At 37.1% G+C, this 24627-nt stretch overlaps 1 protein-coding gene across 1 annotated transcript in view; it reads left to right on the top strand.

Moving 5' to 3' along the window:
• Positions 1–19437, top strand: part of INSC (INSC spindle orientation adaptor protein) — a 143091-nt gene extending 123654 nt beyond the window's left edge. Inside the window, exons 11-14 of the mRNA XM_075048012.1 lie at positions 10500–10566; positions 13463–13618; positions 14288–14364; positions 16358–19437. Of these exons, the coding sequence (XP_074904113.1) occupies positions 10500–10566; positions 13463–13618; positions 14288–14364; positions 16358–16486 (429 nt within the window). The 3' untranslated portion in view covers positions 16487–19437. The remainder of the gene's footprint in view (positions 1–10499; positions 10567–13462; positions 13619–14287; positions 14365–16357) is intronic.
• Positions 19438–24627: the final 5190 nt, after the last annotated feature.

The following is a 24627-nucleotide window of genomic DNA, read 5'->3' as shown; positions in this document are numbered from 1 at the left end:
TCTCATACAGAGCTTTAGCTTAAGTAACACAAGTATCCTATAGAAAACTACCCAGTATTTCTAAATACATTACTACTTCAGCATTACCGCTGATTTAAGAAAATTGTAATTTGCCAAAATAGACTGAAGCTTGCTCACTGTAAGCCAAAAATGGGAGAAAGATGGCTGAAATGCAAGAAAAGAAAAGTGAGTTTTGTTTTCATTTGTGCTCTTTTACCTTGTCTTAAAGTCACAGTATGTCCTTCTATACAGCCTTTCTAAGGACAGCTAGCACTGATTAGTTATCACCCTCCATCATGGTATAAATAAATAACATTCTGCCCAGGAGTTGGATGTCAGATGCATTGTGTGTTGCCTGCTGAAAGTATTCTCCTCTAAAAGTGTTCTTTCTTTTGACTTCTGAAAAGCTTTTGTGTGCAAGTGATAACAGACATTTCCTGCCTTCACTATATGAAAACCGACCTCCTTCCTCTTTCATTTCCCAGGCAGTGTTAGATTAGGTCAGGTAAGAAATCTAGAACTGAGTGCTGAACTGAATGATAAACAAGATAATCATTATCCATTTTATAGAAGCATGTATTTCTTCTGTAACCAGCAGTATTACATTGAGATTGCTTAGTTTTATAACAAAATACTTTGTACAAGAGTTGTCAGATAAAACCGTTATTTCCAGATACCTTAGCCTCTAGTTTTAGGTCAAAATGGATACGAATGTGCCATGTTCTTTTTCTTGCTGCAGATACTTACTTTCTGGATAGCAGTTTTTTTACTTCAAAGGAGCATGAAAATACCCTTTCAGAGGGTTCATGCCTAAATTCAGCAGGGTAATGTATACAGTCAGATGTCTTAATGGAGTTTAAGCACTGTCAGAAGAAGGGTTTAGCCAAAACCCTTATCATTCAGGGCCTTCCTGACTTTAACCATCATGTTAGACTGTACATATAAAACTATGAAATATGTATGTTTGTGCACAGCTTGTTTATGTATAATAAAATTTTTCTCTCTACATTCCCACTTGTCTCTTCAGTGTTGCTAGTATTCTCACCTTACCCGTGAAGTTGTGGAGGTATAGTCTAACAGGTTCTGATCTTCTGTTATTCAGGCAGACAAAGAATTAATGTGCAGTGAACACATCCATTTTAAAGTGGTTATTTCTAGGTCTAAAAATCAGTGAATTATGTTTCAAAAAGGTCTGAGGTGGAGAAAGTCTTTTAAGTTGGAAGGAGAAAATGGAAATGGTTGCTGCTTTTTTTTCTGCTAAATTCTTTCCTGTTTTCATGGTGCTTGGGAGATGCTGCAGGCTCTGAAGCTGAGAACTTCTGTCTCATTTAAGATTTGAAACCCTCAATACTATTCTTCCTCTAGGTTCCACATTCTTTTCTCTGCTCCCATTTTTTTCAGGGCATTTGCATTTTCCTTTTGTTGCCTTTTTCGCCCTTTTTTCTCTTACATGGGAGATTGTAGGGTCAAGACGAGAGCAGAGACAGATTTTACTTCAACATAAAGAAGTTTTGATTTTTAAATGTTGCCTAACACCCAGTGAAAGACTTTGAGAGCAATGTTTTTAACGAGAAGAATATTAACAGGTCTTTTAGCCTTCTTTTGAAAATCCCTGCCTGGATGAAAGGAACTTGCAGTACTATTTCTCAAGCTGAGTTTCTTGAACACTGGGGAATTTATTACTCCTTGCCAACTGCTTTTTGTTTCTGCTTGTTTTCATGAAGACTGTGGAATTCCTGACTGCATTTTTTTAAACTGCTGTACAAATTTTCCCATATGTATGGAAGCTGGTATGGGCTAACAAAACAGGGAGCTTGAAATAGAGGTGGAGCAGTGCAGCCCATGTTAGGTGTGTGTCTTCCTTACATCTGACAAGAAGTATTAGACGAAATCATTGCTGGTTGGGGGAAGGCAGTTGATGAAGAGTCCTCATTTATGCTTTTTAAAGCTCTCTTCTTGGAGCAAAAGAAGTATGGAAGGAGGAGCTCCCTCTCCCAGTTGGATCAGAAGAGGAATACCCCTTCCACTGCTGGGCCATCAACTGGTCTGTCCCAGAGAAGAAATGCATGTGGTACCCTGGGACTCAATCACCTATGGCATGTTGCACAAACAGCCAGTGACAGGGTTAGGAGGAAATTTTGGTGGTCTGCCTGTCAGGTCTGACTTCAGTAAGCGTAAGCTTCCTGTCTAGTTCTTGAAAATTATTTTCAAGATCAGCTGCAAAGTAATATTTAACAGTCCCAAGTGGTTCAACTGCATGCTCACACATCCTTTCTGCAGTTCAATACACTTTTGTAGACTTACACACTGTGGGTAAAAATGCAACACAAAGTCTTTACTTAAGGACAACTAGATCATAAAAGGGTATCTGCACAGTTTACTTGCACAGGTCTCTGTTCATATCCAGCTCTGACGTTAGTATAGTGGTGACTAGATGTGTGGTTAGGATTACCCTCCCTCTCAGTGTTCTGGTTGTGAACTGTGGTTGGTAAACTACACGCTAAAATTGTGTGATCCTTTCCAGTATTGACTAGATCACACTGAGAAAATGTGTTTTCAACTAATATAGCTAGAAAGAGAGGTGATAAATTACATAATTAAGTTATTTAATAAACCTTAAGAAATTAAACAAGAAACAAGACTGTCAGTAACAGATGCAAAAATGGTAATTAGGCCAAAAGTCACATGACTGTATCTGAACTGTAACCATGCCATTATATCATTGATATCCTAATTAGTTTTCTGTGTAAGACTGTAATCACTTCCCTAATGTCCTTTCTTTCTTTTTAACTAGTTATCACTGTCTTTGCATATACATTCGACCAATATAAAAATACAAGTAATAGTATTGACTGGCATTATGTGGTCAATGTTAGGGTTTGTTACATTTCAGGGGTCCAATACTGACTCTCTCTCTTAAACACCAAATTTTTTGGAGACAAAATGCCTGTTTAGTTACAATTCTGCCTTTCACATTTAGATTTGATGCAGGATAAGACAATGTGCTCCAACTTGCAAAGCAATAGGTTCAGTTGGAAGAGTAAAACCTCAGCTCATTTGAAGAACTCTGCTATTCTTTGCTAGCTTAGTGTGGTGAGGTTTTTATTCCTGGGATCGATTCCTAATATTGCTGCTGCTGCTCTGATTTTGAAGAAGCAATTTAACTTCTCTGCATTTCTGTTTAATCATCTGTAAAGTTGGGCAGACATTGCACTTACTCAGTGTAAAGTCTCTCTAGAGGAAACATGCTATGTCAGCACAATTCATTGCAGTTTTTATTTTCTGCCCTTGCCTGCCAGGTTCACAGTACAATCAGGCTGGTGCTGGGCTCTTTACTGCAGAAACTATAAACAAGAGACTTTGCTGCAGGCTGTACCAGTCATAAAGCTCTAATCAGACATGGTTGTGTGTGCATTTTGCTGCATTTGTTGTCTTTTTGTCTTCAGTCCTTCAGGAAATGAGATAGCAGATTTCAAACAGCCTCTGAATTTTGCCACTAATCTTTTTTTCCAAAACAGAATCACTGCCTAAGTGAAGGTTGTTATTTCAGTCTTGGTTCTGAGCAGGTGAGCTCATAACCTGTTTCTGCAGATTACAGTTTCTTGTTTCTTTTTCCTCCTCAAGTAGAAAACTGTTACCTTCTAGGAAGGCACCAGAAATTACTTCCTGACCACTCTGCTTGAGTTAGTGGCAGTTGGACTAGTTCTCTGCACTTTTTGCCTCCTCTAAAATGGGACTAATTAACTTTCCTCCCACATACTCAAACCCTAATTCCAATTGGACTAGCTAGACAAGCAAAGGTGTTTCCTACAACTGTGTGTTGGCTTAGGCCAAATTGTGCTCTGCTCTAGGGAGACCAGATGTCTTAGGTGTCTTCAGTTGATTAAGTCAGTTTCAAAATCTAAGAAGCTTTCTAATACCATGAAAGAAGTCTGAGGGATGATTATTTTTTTTCCCCTGGATTTTCATTGGAAAGACAGAAAACTGTGGCCTCAGAAGGGAGGGAGGAGACACACTTTAGCTCCATTGCTATGTTAGAGTCATGTGACCTGGTTTATGGGACATGCCCATTCACCATGTGACCCATGCAGGATGCATTTCCTATGTGCTTCTTTAAAATAAAACGTGAGAAACTGGTTATTCTGCCTATTCCTTAGCTAGATTAGTCAGCAATATGAAGTAAAGTAAATAAAAATGTAGTAAAGACATCTTTCATTCCAAAGGGTAAGATTCCTTTAGTTTTAGTCTGTGTTTCTCTGCCTCAGCTTTCCAAGATTATAGTTCCCTGACACAGTCTCAAAGTAGAGCTACACTTCGCCAGCAGTTCCTGTCTCTTAACTGCTATTATTATTTTATGGGGGATGTTTGCCTCTTTCAGTCAGGTGATAGAAAGACCTATTGATCTGCTTATCTAGCTATATTTATTTCTCTGTTTTCAGGAAGAAAACTGAATTCCCAACCATAAAAATGGCTATCAGAAGCAATGGGAATTAAGTTTTCTATTTTAAACAACAAAATGCCCCAGAGAAAATTTCTAGACATTTCTTAGCAAAGTTATTTCTCCCAATAAATAGTATCCTGAAAGGTTTTTCTACCCAGACTTCATGTAATGCCTGTTCTTGACCCCTGCTGTATGTACTCTTTTGCTGTCTCCCTGTGGACTGATCTTGAATCGTGAGGTTCAGATGTTTTCAATTCACATTCAGAAACAAAGACTCCATCTTGCTTCTGATTAGTTGTCAAATGCCCCCTTGTTTCTGAAGATGGGTATGTGGAACTTTGCAGACACTCTCTGATTTATCCTTATGTCATTTATTTGAGGGAATTACAAAATACTCATAATATGTAGAAGAATTAATTTTACTTAACGATGAATCAGCCTTAAGGGGGTAATTAACTAAGAGAATTAGCAATTCTATATTGATCTACTTTTCCACTCAATTAAATAACTTGCTAATTCTCGTTGTGAGCTTGTGGCTTTCTATTTATGTTGGGACTGTCAATAAAAGCTTACTGAACTGTGTGCCTTTATTATCAATAAAAGTATATTAGCATCACATCTTCCAGCTCTGTAGACACCTCCCCCTCCCCAAGTGAGGTAAGTGACCCTCAAATGTGGAAGATACTGCCCCTTTAACAGGCTAAAACGTGTGCTTTCATCTTCCAAATCCTGTTGCATTTTTCTTCATGAGTAGCTGGTTTCACAATAATGAGAAATACTTTTAGATCACCTTAAATCTCCTGTTAAGGGAAGGTTATCAAAGAAGCCTTCTGTTTCATATGCACTCTATAGGTTTATATCTCTTTGTTAACTAAAGCATTTGAGATTTACACTCTCAGTGTATGTATCTTAGTTTATAACAAGGCATTTGCATCTAGTTTTCACTTTTGCAACAAATGTTCAGTACCTCTGTGCACTGGTCAATGAGCATTGTTCACCATTAGTTGCTTAGTAGGAAAAAGGTTATTATAGTGTTAGTGATTACATTTTTTTAGCAACAGAATTTCCAAGCTGACTGTTCTTCAAGAGGTTTTGAACACAACTATTTTAAAGGTTCATAATTAACCATGGTTTCTCAAATTTAAATCACTCTTGACAACTGAAATTCCTATGGTTCAGTGCAAAGCAGACTCCAGAACTGAAAAGGAAATTTCGTCATTCATAAATTCAGTATGTGTGAAAGGCTGGGTAAGTGGAAGGAAACTATGTGGTACTAAAACCACCTTTCAAATTATAAAAATGGATTTTGTTTACTACAGTAACCAACAAGATCAACACTGCCAATTTTATAATAACGGATGATATTGTCACTACAGTGAGGTATCTGTGTTTACTCTCTGTTTACTTATTTTGTCTAGAGAAACAGAGATTTTTAGTTAGGTTTTAGATTAATTGCCAGGGCAACTGCGAGACTAGCAACATGATGCTGTACTGACATTTGGAATGTATGAAATCTCTGTATTATTTTTTATTAATTTTATTTTTATTAATTAATTAATTACATTAATTTTGTTTTTTAATCTTTATTTTTTATTATTTTATTTTTATTTATTAAATAAGGAAATTTTCCATGGACCTAAAGGGGAGCCCCTTCCCCTGCAAATGCCCCTGCATACTTAGTTCACCAACAAATTATTTAAAGGTGAACTTTCATAGCTCTTGATTTTGGGTATGGTTTTTTAAGCTCTGAAAGTTAACTACTTAGCCTCTTAGTCTTGTGAAAAATCTTACTAGTCCCAGTGAAGCTATCTGCATGTTAACATCTTGATCCACTGGTGCCTTTTCAAAAGGTGCTAAAACATGAGCTGGCCTGAGAATTCTCTTCCTGGCATTTTGCGTTTTACTGTGTCTCACTGTGATGTGGTTTAGGTACATAGTGCATAGCACATATTAACAGGTAGGTGGTGAATGCAGGGATAAACCCGAGAGGCCTGTTCCTCTGGTTGTTTAAAGTGGTGGAAATCATGTGACACTGACTTGAATAATTCAGCTTTCATCTGGTGGCAAACAAATGTATTAGTTCATTATTTGTTGATCAAGTCTATTTTTCTGTGGTTACTACAGTGGTTTTTGGGCTGCCAGTTCTCGCAGAGAAAGCTGCAGCTACCAGGTTTATTGGAGTCCTGCCGTAGAGAAGCACCTGCAATTTTTGATGGCTCTGGATAACAGAGACCAGAGTGTGGACTAGCCTGAGTTAGTCTATTGGAAACCTCCATTAGAATACAGATACTGGAGATGCATGGATCAAGATCTAGCTCCAGAACAGATCTGCCTAGCAGACATACAGGTGCTGAGGCAGGGAATTATGCTGAATGGGATCAGTTCTGGCAGCACATGGTTTTTAAGGGAGTCCACTATAATCCTGCATTAGGTTTGGCAATAGAATGTGAGATCAGATGTTTCATTAAAAAATTCCACATATGATGAAGCAACTTTTTTTTTCTCTGGAAAATCTCTGAGTCTTTGCTTAATAGCACATCTGCAGATCCCACATATCAAGATATCACTAGGGTACTGTAATTTGTGGGTGGCTTCAGCACAGACTTTCAGCACAGACTTTCTGCACGGTAGGATAGCACTTGCAGGTGATCAGAGCTCATGTGTCCTGTCTTCAGGATATTTTCTTTTTTATACTTTGAGCTGACTACAAGTTCATTGCATGGCTTAGGAATCCAGAAAAGTTGCAAGAATCATAAATTGTCTCAGGTGCCAGTCCTTCATAATCTTGGAGTGTAAGCTTTTACAAGAAATGTCTTGAACAATTAATGAAATTGATAATAAATATTGCAGTTGAACAGTAAGGATTCTGTATTAAATATTTTCAAGTCTTTCAATTCTTTCAAAATTATTTAAATTCTGAAAGAGGCTTTTGTATCTGTTTTTTTCCAGTCATTTTGATCTATTTTCCTGGTGGAAATGACGCTTAGGCAGTCACTTTTATCTATATCTGTTTAGGTGCTCCATGTCTCACAATAACACCTGAACTGGTTTGCTGATTCAACAAGACTTCACAGTTGGTTTTGAGAGATTGCCTAAGGCCTTATGAAATTTGGAGCCAGATAATGGGAAAAGAGAGGCTAAGATAAAGACTGGAGCAGGATCCTATGTATCATTAAACAAAAAAATCTACAGTGGGAGAGATGCCACTGGAAAAGTTTTCCAGAACTGGAAAAGTTCTGTTTATGGTTTTTGATCAACTCTAAATCCAAAAGAAAGGAGACTTCATTAATACTAGTGCTCACGGAAGTGTTGCTTTTCAAAGCAAATTGAGTCTACGTTTAAGTTTGTGTTTTCCTCTAGAGAGGTAATCTTTAGTATTAAACTTCCTTGAACTTTGGACTGTATTACAGAGGAAATTTTCATGTAAGCTGCTGTCATGGTTTAACCCCAGCCAGCAACTAAGTGCCATGCAGCCGCTCACTCACTCCCCCCCCCCCCGCCCCCCAGTGGGATGGGGGAGAAAATCAGGAAAAGAAGTAAAACTCTGGGTTGAGATAAGAACGGTTTAATAGAACAGAAATGAAGAAACTAATAATGATAATGATATCACTAATAAAATGACAACAGTAATAATAAAAGGATTGGAATGTACAAATGATGTGCAGTGCAATTGCTCACCACCCGCCGATCGATGCCCAGTTAGTCCCTGAGCCGCGATCCTCCACCCCCAATCCCCCCAGTTCCTATATAGATGTGACGTCCCATGGTATGGAATACCCCGTTGGCCAGTTTGGGTCAGCTGCCCTGGCTGTGTCCTGTGCCAACTTCTTGTGCCCCTCCAGCTTTCTCGCTGGCTGGGCATGAGAAGCTGAAAAATCCTTGACTTTAGACTAAACACTACTTAGCAACAACTGCAAACATCAGTGTGTTATCAACATTCTTCTCATACTGAACTCAAAACATAGCACTGTACCAGCTACTAAGAAGACAATTAACTCTATCCCAGCTGAAACCAGGACAGATGCACGTATACTGAATTTTAAAATAGTCAAGTATAGGGGAAATACAGCATTTAAAGTCAACTCTTTATTCAGCTTGCCCATTATGTGTTTACATTATGCTATTTCGTGTTACATTCTGTACCTCATAGGAAAATGTGACTTTTGGGGGGAAAGAAAAATCTATCCATATGGAGTGAGCTAATCTATAGTTTAACTGTCTTTGAAGTCCTACAAAGATTTTAAAAGATAATATAGGTAGAACTTGATGGTTATTGATGATAAGGGTCTTTTATAAACCCCTCTGGAGAAGGTTACATATAAACCCATTAGGCTAGTTCATAAATACATTGCAAAATATAGGGGGCCACATAATCAACGCAAAGGAAGTATAGATATAACCTCAAATAATTTTTGGTGTCAAAAGATGCACACAAAATATTTTTATGTATGAAAATACTTATTAGACAAAATAACTTGAAGCAGTGGAATAATTGGCATGTATTCAAATTGTGGCTAATTGAATTCTTCATCTGTGGCTTAGTGAGCCACATGGGGTACAGACTCTGCATAGAGGAAGCAATTTTCATTAACAGGATATAATTTAGAATGAGAAAACATATACACTCAGCCTGAAACACAGTTAATAATTAATATGGAATAAATACATAGACATATACTGAGTTACCATATTTTTACCTGTCACTCTGTAGAGTTTCAGCAACTCATTTGCATCCTAAGTAAGTATATTTATTCAGAGAGATGACACTGTAACACTACCTTCAAAAGTGGAAGACCTTTATGTCACAGCATCAAAAATGAGTCATACTTGTTATTAAAATGGCAAAGTGAGATCAGAATGGTGATCTGATCTCATGCCTACTTACATCTAAGAAGTTTGCTTGTTTGTGAACTGACACTGTACTGTTAAAAAGCTGATAACCAGTTCTGAAGCTGATCATTATTTTTGAGGCTGATCAGTTTTTCTCAACTAGAAGAGACAAAATTAAAGAAAGAATATTATGTCTATTTTGCATTCTAATGATCTATAACATTTATTATTTGGTCTCTCACATATGCTGTTAATATTGAGATGTGTTTGCATGCTGAAAGCAAGTTATTTGAAGGATAAAGTAAAAAAGAGTATCTTGCAGGACATATGAGACAAAGTATATGATATCAATGAAGGGAATGGGTGACTGAAAGCCAACAGCTCCACATGATCCAGTGTCTGTCAACGGCTTGCTGCATCACTTTAAGCAAGCTGAGTTACAGCTAATCTTGAAAACAGTTAGTGCAATTTGGGTAAGAAATTCTGTAAATCAGGATCTCAAAATGTGCTTCTGTTGGCACAAAACCTAGTGTTGGCCTTAGCTCAGGAAAGGAATAAATGGATTTTAAAATCCAGCTCATTTTGAGACAGTGCTTTGACATGCACACAACTTATGGCTTCAATAAAACTGAAAAGTATTCCTTAAATACTCCCTTGAATCAAGGCTCAAAACTCCAAACCTGTTGCGAAGATTTCTCAAGATTTCAGCTGAACCCCGAAGCAGAGCGGTAGCAATAACTTGGCACTACTGAATGCATGCTGTGTGCTGGTTCTTAGCCTTCACTGGGAGCTCTGCCTGAGCTGGAATGTGACTACACGATTGGTTCCTGAGGGCAGGCAGCTCCTGGCTGAATTCTTTGTAGGACTCCAAGGTTCTTTCAGTTGGTTGGTTTTTATAAATTTTTATCTTCCTCTTTCTACCAATTTGACCACTGAACAAATCTGCTGCATAGATCTCTATATGACAGACTTTTATGCATGAGTGTAGGAGTGTGAGAAAGAAATGTTTTACTTTTCATGTTGTCTGGATTTCAGTTAGCAGTCTTATGTAAGATAAAGACCCCTGAGAAATCACAAAGGTGGGAATAGACTGTTCAACTACAAGAATGCTTTTTAATTGTATTGGGTTTCCATATTTCTGCCATACTAATCTTATAAACCGAAGTGCTATTTAATATTACTGAATTGTAGGGCTATACTTCATATTCTCTTATCTTTTTAATAACAGGTGGTAACAATATTGGCAAACATGTCTGTCTTGGACCAGTGTGCTTCAGAAATCATTCAAGGAAATGGTATGTATTTTAGCTGAATTATATTCTGGATTTGTTTGTGGAGAATGTGGGTAGATGTGAAAGTAGTGGTTACAAGGTAAAGGAGAAAGGCTTCACTAATAATACTCCATTTTGCATCCTGCCTCTGCTTAATCTTGCACATTGCTGCAGGGTGCAAAATGAGTCCTTGGGATGGTTCTATGTAACTGAAGTTGCCACTGTTTTAGAAAACTTTTCATGTATAACCCTATTGCTCATGTTCTCAGCAATTGATAGATACAAAGCAAGGTAGAACAAAGTGTTTCAAAAACCTTTATTCTGGTAATTGCATTGTATAAGGTGGCAATTCTTACATGTTGAAAGACATCATCTGATACTGAGCCATGCATACCTGCTTTTTGTGTCACTTTTTTCACAAGTATTCAGAAGTATTATAAATTTTGAAGCATTATGTTTTTATTACTATACAGCAGTTGCCAGTTTTTCCCCACACTTCTTTAAATATCATGTTATGAGAAATTAATTATGTTGAAAAAACCCTAGGTGTTACAGGCCCACCAGAAGTCTGAGAAGTTAGGTTCATAATTCTGTGGATTAGGATACAGGAGGACGTAACTGCCCTGTTAATACACCTACCAGCAAATTCATGGCCAACCAATATAGTAAGACAGCTTTTTTTTTTTTTTTTTTTTTTTTTTTTTGTGGGAGTTATTAAATTACAGCGAAGCTTCACATATATTGCTTTTTCTGTCCTAGGAATATCCCTTCCACACTTTTTAAATTAAGGTTTGGGTAATAATGGTTTGAGTTTGGATCCGTTTGAATCTCAGACATGGCTGATTGTAGGTGAGAGAAGGGGTTTCAGAAAGCATCTACATAGAACTAGGTCTGGAAATAGAATTGGCCAATTCCTGTAATACTGGATTTAGATGTTTCTTGTACTTCAGTGGAACATTTGAGCTCTGTGCATACAAATATGACTTGCAAGGATCAGGCACAACTAATTTGCTTGATGTGATCCATCTGTGTGCAGAGGTAGCATGAATTTGATGTCCTTGCTAAGGTGGATAGGTGTTGCAGTTTGAGACCAAATGATAATGTGGAGGTTGACAGGATCTGGATACCGAAGCAATTTAATCACAGATATAAGCAGTGTTACAAATTACCTGACTTCCCTGTCCCATGCAGAAGACAGTGAAGTGAGAGGGAGGAGCAAGGCAGGTTAGCATGGTTGTTTCTTCTATGACCTCCTTGTTGCCTGGGACAGATGGGACAGTCACAGAGAGAGGTCGGTCAGGCCCACGTGGTGGTTCCTGCCATGCGCCTGGTCCAAGCTCCCTGTGTTCCTGGAGGTTGGAGAGGTGGTCCTGGAGCTCTTGGTGCAGGCACATGGGGCTCCCCTACCCAGAGTCTTTTCCAGAAACTCTTGGTAAGACCCTGACATTTCCCAGGAGATTTCCCATTTCCTAGGTGTCTGTACTTACAGGATTGAGTAGCAAATACCCTGTTGGTGATTTGTCTGCTTGACTCGTGCTGTTTTCTGATTCACTGTTGTTACCACTCACAGTCCAGATATGCCCTGGAAGCTTTTGCACTCCTTTATGATTAACAGATAGGTTATGTAGTTTGGCTCTCTATTTCCTGGAGCACAACAAAACCTGTTTTGTTGTTTGGGACAGGTGTATGATCATATTTCTTCTATTTCTACTACAGCAGAAACTTGATTGGAGTTCATGAAATTATACTAACAGCTAAGCCAACTAAGCCTAACTCATGCTAGATACTGCAGTAGGTGGAGATGTATATGTGGATTGTCACACACAATGTCATGAAGTAAAGTTTGTGAATGCACTTCATAATGCAAGGTCACACAGAACCATTTGCCCCCAGGCTTTTGAGAAGGGTTGACACTCATCTTGTGTGTAAAGGCTTTTTGTGTCTGCCTAATGTTGTAATAATCAGATCCTGGTCAGAAGCCAGATTCACAAATTGAGAAGGGTCTTTGAATCCTGGGGAAGTTAGATATGTTGTCTTCTCAACTTTGACTTTTTTGTATGTTGATTGATTATTATCTAGCTGCATGATTCTGATGCTAATTCTCTTAATTATTTATGCAAATGTTCTAACAGTTAAAATCCTCTGATGCTACCTGAAGTAATCTGAATGACTAATAGCATATGGAGTCTAATAGCACATAATTGTCCTTACATTTAAAATAATCTAGAAAATATAAATCAGTACAGTCTCATCTGTTTTTGTGCTGCTACAATAAGAATATCAACTCCTACAGGCAACAATAAGTTAATGAAACCATTTCAACATGGATGACATTGTCTCTTCTGAAGTGAAGTTAGTCGCACAGTAAACTTCAAGAGGCAGGATTTCATCATTTCCCTCATTAAAGGATTGCCCTTTCTAAAATACCCTTAAACAGTTTGAGATGGGAACTTTTAAAGGCTTGCTTAAAAATACACAAACTGAAAACAAGTTTTACTTTCCTTTAATTCAAAGCAAAAATTCATGTAGAGACCTGAAATATGTCACTACAGATTTTTAGGTTAGTGATTTACCTTCAGGTTAGTTTAGAAGCAAATAAAGAATTGGATTTAGTTTGACTGAAATAAATTTGTGAAATCTAAAATACTAACTTGTAGAGGAGTCAAGAAGTTAAAGAAGGGAAGAGTTAGTGCATTTTCTAGTTCCAGAAGTTCTGTAGCTTCCTAGCAAAGACAAACTTATGCAGAGATCAGATGTGCCTGAATGCTGATGGCCAAATTGCAGTCTACATTTATGCATTCTTCATGCCCTATTTGGGCAGCGATTGGTCTGTATTTACCAAGCTTGCTTTTTCCCTTTCCTTTTTTGGACTGGGTGTTTTGCTGGAGAGAGGATGACAATGGCTCTTACATCCTTCCAGGTGTTCAACTTTTAATGGAAATGCTCTTTGAAAGATCATCTTCAGGAAACTCAGCAGAAGTTGCTGCTTGTGAGCGAGTCCAACAGAAATCTGCAGTTACGCTGGCACGACTCAGCCGAGATCCTGAAGTGGCAGATGCAGCCGTAAAACTCAGCTGTAAGGATGTATCACTAGCTTAATAGCAGACTGAAAAAGAGGGGGGAACTGCCAGTCATGGAGAAGTTCTTTTTAATTTTTAGCCTCACTTGGTACACTTTATGAAATAGGTTCCCTATATAGTCTGTCCAGAGTGAGTGACTGAGGAGGTTGTACTAAATGAACCTCTGGCTCATTTCCCAGAGGAACCTGAGGTGCAGCGTCCACTCAACACATAGCTGTGGCAGACTCTGCCAACTGACAGTGCTGCCTCCTCCATTCCTTTATGTAAACCCTTGTGCAGGATCTGTCTGGACAGAAAACTTGGACCCCTGCAGATTCAGCTGTGATGAATCTAACAGGAAGGGACATGTTCTTTTGGCAGGATTTTTTTAAGGGCATGTGGGAAGATTGATAGGGAAGAAATGGAGGTCACAGTTTCCACTCTGAAACAGCAATAGTGGGTAAAAACAATGCATTTGTTTGTTTATGCTTTACAACTATTAATTGTGACTGCTCTGAACTGCATAGCTTCATGGACAGTCCCTTAAGTATTTGCATATCATCTTTGCATTAGAGATCATATCTACTAAGGAAAATAAATACAAAACATTTAAAAAAAGACCCCATTTCAAAATAAGGAATTTGTTTTTCTAAATTATTTCTCCTGATACTCTTTTGTGCACTCAGGTATTCCTCGCCTAATTAAACTTTGCAGATCCCCAACTGAAAGAAATAACAGTGATTCTGTTTTAGTGGCATGTCTGGTAGGTACATTTTAATCTTTCTTTCATGCTTATCCTGAAAAATGCAGAAAAAAGAGCCCTTTAGATTTCAAAATGCATAACTATTGCAGGAATGTTTTAAATTCATGCCAGGGTCTCCTGCTTTTCCCCTTAAGCATAATCCTGTACAGTGTCAATTATTTATCCTCTGACTGAAGATGTAAGCACATAAGGAAAAATGGCTTCATCTTAACATTATTGAGCACTCAAAAATTTCTCTGGAACACTTCAGAATTTAAGGTTTCAGTAATTCTTAAATTCCATTCTCTGATGATGCTAAGTTTGCTGAAATGAGCATTGAATCACAGGGGTAGCAGCCCTTTATCTGCACACACACAAATATATGGAAAAATTTATGTAAAGTGGTCAAAGAGAGAAAAGGAGATTTCTTGCTTTCACTACAATCCGTTTTTTGATATTTGGGTCTCCAAGACAATATAGTGTCCAGCCAAGGAGTGGCCAAGAGAAGGTTAACGCTTTCTCTGCTTAGGAGAAAAATCCCAGCTGCTGGCCCTGCACTGCATGGACTGTGAGCCCCAGTCAACTGTTGGAGTTGAGTAATTTCACCTAGCGTTCTGTGAGAGGAAAGTGCTGGGGACATGGGTGATCGAGGGTTAGGAGATAGGTTTTGATGAATGAAGACTGAAGTAAACTGTTTGACAGTGCTTTTTAGTATTAATGTTATTTTAAATGTAAAAGTAAAACTTGGTTATTGAAGCTTTGATTAACAGCTAGTTCTGTACCAGCACGTGAGAAGTTTTGTTCGTTTAAGCAGTACTCATTCAGGATGAAGAGTATGAATGTGAGCATAAGAAATGCTGTGGTTGTTCTTCATATATGCCAAGAAGGCTTGTTAATCTTGTACAGCTAGAGCAGAGTCCACGGAGTGATGGCAGCAAACCAGACTGTGATCTTTCTGTCTCACTGAAGTTGTTGCTGCACATTCCTTGAATTCATGCCTATCGCTTGAGATGTACGTTACCTGCCTGTCTGTCTTAGCAATTCTGCTTCTCCTGATATTTTAGTAACTGTCTGATGACACTTTCTGATAAACATGTGGCAAAAAAATTGTCCTTGAGACATAAGCGGCTTCAGGCTCTGATGTGTATAATCAATAAAGTCTGAGGGCTTGTACTGTTTGGTATTTTTAGCTTGGTTGATTACTTTTTGTATATTTTGAAGCAGGCGATTAACTCTTGTGTTAGTGCTGCATTGAAAAACAGCACAGAAATAAGCTGATCACAACTATCAGACCTTACTAACAGAAGACAATTTTTGTTCTTGAGGAAAGCCAGCCTGCTTTCCAGTTGCATCTGTTGTGTCAGGTTGCTAGAAGGTATGTAATTGTTGTATATTTTTCTCCAGCGAGAAAAACAGGTAACTTCTTAGAAAGGAAGAATTTGTGAAGATAATAGTAACATCAATGCAATTTGTATTGTGCAGCCCTGTAATTGGAACAACTGGCAGTTCTATTTGTTCCCAAATGGTTTGAAATGTACAGTTTCTTTCTACTGCACTAGTATCTAGAAGATTTCTGTTATGGGCATTGCATAAAACTTCAGTAGCACATGTTTTCCAAATCAGATGGCTTATAGATCTCATAAATAAGACAAAAGCTGAGAGGAGAGTTGAGATACAAAGAGGCAGTGTGAGGTGTGCAGCAGATCAGAGATAGGTTTACCATCAAAGTGCTCTGAGTCTCACTTCTGTGTTCTTTAACACCACACCGTCCCTGCTGCTCAGGTCTAAAAGTAATGTGCCCCAAAAGAATTGTCATTTCATAGCTGCATTTCAGGGGAGATTCATCTGACAGATGAAGACAGTAATGAGACATTAGCCAGGTAGAAGAGTCCATAGACCTGCACAGTTCAGTTTTGAGTCTTGGCTATTATTTAGCGATAGTTATAATGGATTCTGCAACGAAGACTTTGTCAAACCTTAACAGTATTACAATTGTGTTGTTTTGTTTTTCTAGGCAGCCCTACGGAGACTAGCAGTTATGAGTCCTGAAGGACTCGAAGATTCAGATTTTCAGCAGCTAGTAAAGCCCAGACTTGTGGATTCCTTTCTGCTATGCACAAATATGGAAGAGAGCTTTGTATAAATGTGAGCCAAAAACCTTTGAAAAATAAACAGTGATAGGTATACAATAAGATAATACATATACAATTTTATTTAGTTTTAGTCCTATTGTTATTTATGATTTATTTATTTTAAAACCATGAATATGTGGTTTGTAGGAGGAAAGAAACAGAATGAGCAAACTTGTTTCAGTGGTTTGCAAAGGTCATTTTTTAGTTTCTTTTCCTGCCAAGACACATCAACAGACCTTATCCCTGCAATCTAACAAAACGTTGCCTTGTTTAATATAGTTGAATCAAGGTGACAAAGCCAAGAATTTGGTGCTCTGATGTTAAATGCTTCTAATAATGTTTTATCGCTGATATTTTTCTACAGTTAGAACATTTTGCAGTTTTTTTATGAAATGCTTTAGTCTCATGCATTTGCTCCATTAGAAGTAAAATAATCCTTAAAGCTAGAAGTATATACTTTGAAATGAAAGGGATGTTACAGTCTGAGTCCAGTTCTTCAATGTTATTATTTTTTAATGGATTAACAGAGAATTTTTTTCAGAAAATTTTCAAATACTGACTTGGAATGATGTTAGAGGACATTCTTACGCTGTAGAAGTGAGCATGTCCAGACGTGTTTTTAATATTCAAGCTACTACTTTTGTGAAAAGTTGCCCATGCATGCACTAAATAATCAGAACATACAAATTAATTGTAACTTGAATTTCCATTTTTCCATTTTTCTAACTAGTCCTGTATTTCTCAAACTGTGAAATGGGATGTTCAGGAGCTCTTGGAGTTGACAAAGGAGATTTTACCACTGGATAACAACATAAAGAATAGAGTTGATTTAAAAATAGATTTTTTTTTTCATGAATATTCCTCTTAAAATTTACCACTTTCTTTTCATTAAGAAACTATATAAATTTAAAATTACTCAACCAGCAATATCTTGAGAGTGTTTTTCCCCCCAGCTACTCACAAAGCACTCTGTAGATTATGAAAGTACATGTATTTTTTTCCTTGATGGCTTGCATCTATCGCTCTGGATCATTTTATGATCAGCAACTTTAGGGTACTAGGAAATCTGCCAAAAAAGTAAACACATTTCTTCTTTATTGTACTTACTTTGTAGATATGCTAAGCAGCTTAATTCATTAATGTTTATTTAGTATTATGTGGTGTTTAGATGAAAGGCACCAGGAAATTGCTAAGCTGTGATTGTCTTCCACATTTTCTGTGTCTGAGGAAACTGTCCTGCTTCAAGCAGTGATACATAGTGGCTACTTTCTTCTCCCTTTGAGTATATGGGTTAAGAAATATCTGTCTTAACATTTCTTCCTTGTGATCTCTTCATTTAACTATGAGCTCTATCTTGACTGAAGTTTTAAAACAGAAAACATACAATGACCTCTGTCATAAGCAACTACTCAAAGATAAGCATTGAATCAGATGTTTCACAGATGTAATTTTCTAGTAAGAGCAGAGATGAATTCTGCTTTGTTTGCTAACTTTGAGACAGCTCCTTAAACCTCCGAGATTGTTAAGAGGTATGGTACCGTACAGCTTTAAAAATGTTATACAAGTGATGGACTTTAACACTTTCCTCACTAAGCAGAAATACATGTATGAATGAACCATGGATGCTTTAAATAGTAACATCAGCAGTCTTGGTATAAACAATGAACTCATAAATCTCATAAAAAATGAACTCAATAAGATCCCGTTGCTATCAAGCTGATAGTGTGATAATCCCTAATAGTACACATATCAAATTCTGTTGTGAGTGTGCTGTACCAAACCTCATTCTGTCAACTGCAACTGACACCAGAGATAGGAGTTTTTAGATGGGGTAGGGTTTATCTCGTAATAGGTAAACTTAAAATCTCATTTTAAAAAAAGGTCCATACATCTAAAGTGAACTGAAGTAGCTATTAAGAAAATTCCATTATGACCCATAATGCTTTCAAACCATTTCTAACAGGTCAATCAAATATTCAGTGAGCAGGCCAGTAGCAATGAATGAGTCTAATTTTCTCTTAGATACAATAATGTGAATCCACATCAATTGATTTTACTACAGATACTCTCAATCTGTAAATGTGTGGCCATAACTCTAGGCCCATATTGTCCATTTACATTTGTTCATATTATGAATGTGGCTGTTTGCATTACAGAAACAAAATACATTTAGGTGGATCTCATATTTGCAGTAGAAAAATATATCTTGAAAAAGCCAGTTCAGACCTGTTATCACCTAAGTGTCATTGAAACCATTTTTGCTAGGTCTGAATCTCTCACCTAAAGTTGTGCACTTTATTTTTGTATATGCTAAAGTTTATGAGAAAATAAACATAACTCTTCCTTTCCTCTTAATTAACTTTGAAATAAAAAGTCATTAAAAATACTGAAATATTATTTTCTCGTTACTTCTGAATGAATTCTGGATTACAAATGTTTGCTTTGAAAGTGACTTCTCAGTTTTTAAACCAAAAAAAGAGGAACAGTTTAAGCCAGAATAAACATGTTTGATTTCAATGTAGTATGAAACAAAACATTTTGTGTCAAAAGATTTTCATTAAAACATGCATTTTGGTGGATCAATCTTTGGACTCCCTGTATATATACATATAGAGTTAGTAGAGTGAGCTAGACAGTATGTGTAATACATTTACATGTCAATTCATATATGTGGACTCATTGACCTGTAGAGACTGCATGTAGGTTAGATATTAGCTTAATCATTCTGGAAACGGAATGTTATGCTTATCAGAAATATTGTAGTTTCATTTATATTTTTCTGAACATTTTAGATTTTGTACGAGATTAGAAATGTTAGACAAACGTGCAGTGAACTGCAGGATTCTTTGTAACTTTGATTTACATTCCAGTGACTTTGGACAATGTGTTCAAATTTCACCTTTAGTTTGAACTGTTTACAGATATTTGGGGCCCAGATGTTTCATTCATAGAATAAATTTTTTTCCCAGTTCATTGTGTGTTTGGTACATGAATCACTTATGTGGAATGTAACTTGTCTGACCTGTTCTATTTAAAATAATACTTGTATCTACAAGGGATAAGATAATGTCTTGGTAAATGGATGTCTCACCTATTTTTAAGGTTCCCTGTTAGTATCCAAATGATGGGACTTGGTCTGTAGGGTGTCATGTTGCCTTAGCACAAGACATTCTGGTATCTCATATGGCTTGTTCCCAATATGTATGTTGACCATCTCCTTTTAAATAACAGCAATGAACAGTCAAAATAACATTGGCTTTTGTATTTTGAGAAATCTGCTTTGATTTTCAGTGTAAATTTATATTAGATTTAATGTATTTAAAGTAACACTCTAGACACTGCAAATTATTCACTAGTGTTCTCATTTTTAAGGGGATGGAGGGAAGATGGCATTGAGCATTGAAAGATAGCTCTAGAGTGAATATGTACATTTGAGTTGGAAGTGCTTAACTGGTGGGGAGGTGGGTGAATCGTTTCAGCCCTTGACAGGCTAAAGAACCAGGAACAAGGAAAACATAGGGTCATCTATTTTAGATACTTACAAGCTTTGCAGAAATCCTTATCTCTACTTTCTAGTTTGCTCTTGGGTCTGAGTTTCTCTTTCTCTAGCTGTGACAAATTTCTTCTTCTTGGGAGTGTTATTTGTATAATTGCTAGTTATCTGAATAGAAGAGAGTTAAATTCCAAGGTCTGGTCCTGCTAATTATTAAACTGATAAGGTTTTAGCTGAGAAATTAAGTAACAAAAATAGCTTGTTAAAGAAATGTACTCTAGGTCACCTAGAACAAAAAGAAATGTTTATTGTTCCCACAAAAGGGGGAAGAACCAGCATATTCTCCAGAAAATTTGAGAAAACATCTGTATAATAGTCTGCTTCCAGGTATTGGTACTTTTACAAGTAGACTTGCAAAGAGTTTATGAATTGGTCAGTCCCCTGTCAAATAATCACTGAATCAAAGTAATAAAAGAAAACCGTTAGACCTGCAGACGAAAACACTGCAAGATCAAAGATTTTTCTCTTTTCAACAGCCAAGCAGTGACTTTTTGTTTTATTAATTCAAGTGTGCCTAGAACCCAATGGAACCTATGGGAAACCAGCACAAAAAAAGTGTAGTAGGTAACACTGCTAATTTGCTTTAGCGGGAAATTTAAAAGGGATCAAAAGACTTAAATGGCATGAAGAAGGAGGTGTGCCTTACACAGTATCTTTTCTATCACTGTTGTGATCAACTGTGTCACAGATGTCTAATTGAAAGGTACATTGCTTGTACCCTTTTCTTCAAGCTTTCTGGATATTACCACTGTCTTTTTCTAGCTTTTGTCCATGTCCTCCACAGCCTTTAGAATGTGACCTAACAATGCACACGTATCTTCAAAGGAACTTACTGATTTTGGTGTATATAAAAATTTAGTCTGATTTTTTTTTTTTAATACCACATAATGTAAAAATCTTCTTTTTGAGTAGTTCTGGAAGGATATACCTAACAAGATATGTCCATTATGTATGCTCATCAGGTAAGGCAAAGTTTCTGGTAAGTCAAGAAGATATATTGAAAAAGATCCAGAAACAGCCATGTTTCACTTGCATCAAAAGAATAATTATGGAATGGGCCCAAATCATCTAGGGAAGACTTCTTTGAAGCTATGGTAAGTCAGTGTGCCTGCACTGCAGTAAAGAAGAGCCAGAGCTAACCCCCAGGTTTCAAGATTCTTCCTAGAATTAGAACTGTAGAGATCTAACACATAAAATAAATAAAATCTCAAAATATGAAGCTAAGGGTAAATGAATTGTAAAATTTTGTGATAAACATGAATATTTAAGGAGTATGCTTTGTACATTAAGTAACGTGTTTGTTTACACATGCTTGCTCCCACTTCCAAAGCAAGATACAATGCCCTTTGTCACAGCTCTTTACTTTTGTACTACTTAGTTATTAAAAAGGCCACACTTTTTTTCAGAGCAGCAATTCTTACAAATTAGTGATGTCAAAAGTTTAGCCCATATTTAGGGATGGATAAACAGGGAAGTGACTAAATACCTTGAAGCACAGCCAATCATTTACATGAGTGTTTCATCCTTAAAAGGACACAAACTTTGTGGAATGTATCTGGTTTAGAATATCTGGACAAGAAATCTATCATGCGCTTTATTCTAGGGGAGAATTCTCATCTGTTTTGAAGTTCAATTCTGTAAGTATAGCCCAGACTAGTAATTCAGGTACTTTCTGCAGACCACAGAAAGAAGTGGGCAATTCTTTCTCTTTGAGGATGACTGCCCAAGGCAGAGAGTATACATAATGCCATGGAACTGCCTTTTTTTCCCCATGGCTATGGAAAAAAAGTGCTGATGATTTGTTTGGAGGAGATGTCTAAACACCTCAACATCTAACTATTAGTTCAGATCATGTGAGATGAATTCCAGACTCAGTCTGGAGACAAAAGGAAGGCACTTTTTCAGCTGGGGTTTCATGGGTTGTTTATGTATCAAATAGAATTCCACCAGAAGAGAAATTTTTGCAGCATCAGGTTCTCCCTTTGAAATTACTAACTGAGACATTATTTTCTTGTTTGGTATGCACTAGATGATGACTCCTGTTTGCCAGTGTTGTAAAACAAGGAATAGCTAGACCAACTCATCAAGCTTAGAATATTATACCACATAATACACTTCTTACTAGAGAAAAATGTCTTGCATTTAAAGAAAGGGAGAAAGAAAACAGTTCACAGGACACTAACACAGAATGGTCTCCAGAGTGAACTATCCTGGACAATACGTGAAATGCCATTGAGCGAATAAATAGCATTGCACATGTCAGGAAAGCTACTGCTCACCAGAAAACAAACAAACAAACAAACAAGCAACCCCGCCCTCAAACCCAGCATCCCTTCTTTCCCCCAAAATAATAAGCTGACCTCTAAGGAGAAGAAATTCCTCTTACATTTCTGACTTTGTTTTAGAATGGTCTTGTAATGTTATTATCTTGTCTTTACCTGTCAAGTTGTCTTCTTTGGCTTCACTTGTATTAAAGACCTCATGATAATTACTGTTATATTAATATTTTTTTTCCTTGAACTCAAAATGTTTAGCTCTAAATGTGGTATTAGATAAATAAGAGGTGAAAAAATGAAAAATGAATGCTGAACAGATACAAAGCTGAAACCTGAAAAACTTGAAGAGATTTCTCCTTAGAAATGCATTCCTGCATAAAAAACATTAAAACAAGTGTCTGATTAAACACCCACTTAATGAAGTAGATAACTGAAAAATTGTGTGAGGATGTTGCCCTTTGAAGTAATAAAAAACTGTGTTAGGGTTATAGACAAATCCAGTATTTCCAGCTCTTAAAGACTCAAGAGAACTTCAGAAATGGTGTGTCTTGGAGATTTTCACTTAGCTGTTTGAGATTTTGAGGTATGGCTTTTATAAATTAACACCATGAGATAAATATAGGTGCATTTTAAAACCAATATCTGTTAATGTGCCATTTCACAGACACCATCACTTTACAGTAGGCCAGAGATACAGAAGCTTTTGGATACACTTTTGCTGGACTGCAATAAATTTCTTTAACCCTTTTTTCCCACATGGTTAGAGGACAGAATAGAGGCAACAGCATTTCAATAGCTATAGAGGACTTTGTCAACATTTGTATTCTGAATTTTTGCACTTGGCTAGATAGCTACCAAGCTTGGACCACAGGATAACAGTAAGAAAGGACCCTTTACTACAAGGCAGTCTGGGACTGAGCTGCATTATGGGTAACACACTGATTAATGAGGACTATTTCTAGGTGGTTCAGGCCATCCTATTGGAAGCCATGCTGGCATGTTGTAAGCAGAAAGGGAAGTTGCGTACTATCAAGGCTATTGCTAAATCCTTGCATGGAAGTCTCTGCTGCAGTGCTTACTGTGGCTTAAGCACTGAGCTAGCAAACCTTAGTAACCCTTTACACTGCAGATGATGATATATGTGTGGTAGTTCACAACTGTGTTCCTTTCTAATTTTCTCTATGCCTTTCCACCTGATGTCAACTGATTAATGCTTGCCTTTAGAGTGAATCACAGCTGAAGGATTTGCATGGCCCTGATAGCATATTTCCATACATTCTGTATGGTATGTCTAAATATTTTGATGGTTTTAATATTTTGTACCAGCCGTGGAAACTGGTTTGCTGCTAGGTGACTGTAAAAGTGAGATTTGGTAAATAATTATTAGAAATCTTATCCTAACACTATGATTGAAACAATAGACAAAAGTATAGCCAAGGAATTAACTAGTAGAGGTAGTTACTCATAAGTTTTGCAGTTCTTTGCTCTTATGACTAGATGTTCCTGTACGCTAGATGAGAACAATGTTGAAACTGACCACATGTGACTGAAGCTGAGTTAAGCTTCAAGATCAAAGAACAGGGACAAGAATAAAGACTTCAAGGACAGCCAGCAAGAACTTCAAATGGGTCAGTGGTCGCAAAAGCAGCCCTTTGACTCAAATAGATCCTTCATTGTGCATGATCGGATGTAGGCAGTACTAAGATAATCAGTTGCAATTATTTTTATGTATATGTATACTAATCTGATTAATATGCAATTAGTTATTCTATATAACCTGTTAGTGCTAAAGCTGTGGTATGCACGCTAGGTGGAACTATCCCCCGTGCATCCAGCACTGCAAGAAAGAATGCCTGCTTTCCAAAACTCCAAAACGAGTCTTAGAGAGTTTCTTCGACCGGCTTTTCAGTATCAGCCCAATATGAGGGAAAGCAACTGAAAGATCAAACCCAACATCTGTGAACTCCAAAACAGTGACATGTTTTACAATGTGTTTGCTGGTGCTGTCTCATTGCTCTGTTACATCTGCATCAAGGCAATCTCTTGGTCTAGCACCTTGGCTAAAAGATTGTCTGTTTTCTCATTTGCACAGTTATCACCATCTGACAAATATTTCTCCTCAAAGACTCAGATCTTATTTATTTTTCCTTTTTGAAAGCATTTTATGTAGAATAGTTATCAAAACACTGGGCAGCGCACTCTGATGGAATTTCTGGATTCTGCTGCAAAGGTCAGATGAATGTACATGAATTGCTTCTACTCTCATTTTTTGGCTCTCTTTCTTACTTAAGACTAAAAATTGCAGGGATGGAATGTTCCTTTC

This window comes from Buteo buteo, chromosome 16, assembly GCF_964188355.1.
Source record: "Buteo buteo chromosome 16, bButBut1.hap1.1, whole genome shotgun sequence".
In the NCBI taxonomy this organism is placed as follows: Eukaryota; Metazoa; Chordata; class Aves; order Accipitriformes; family Accipitridae; genus Buteo; species Buteo buteo.
The sequence above is the reverse complement of the archived record's forward strand: the minus strand, read 5'-3'. Positions and strand labels throughout refer to the sequence as shown.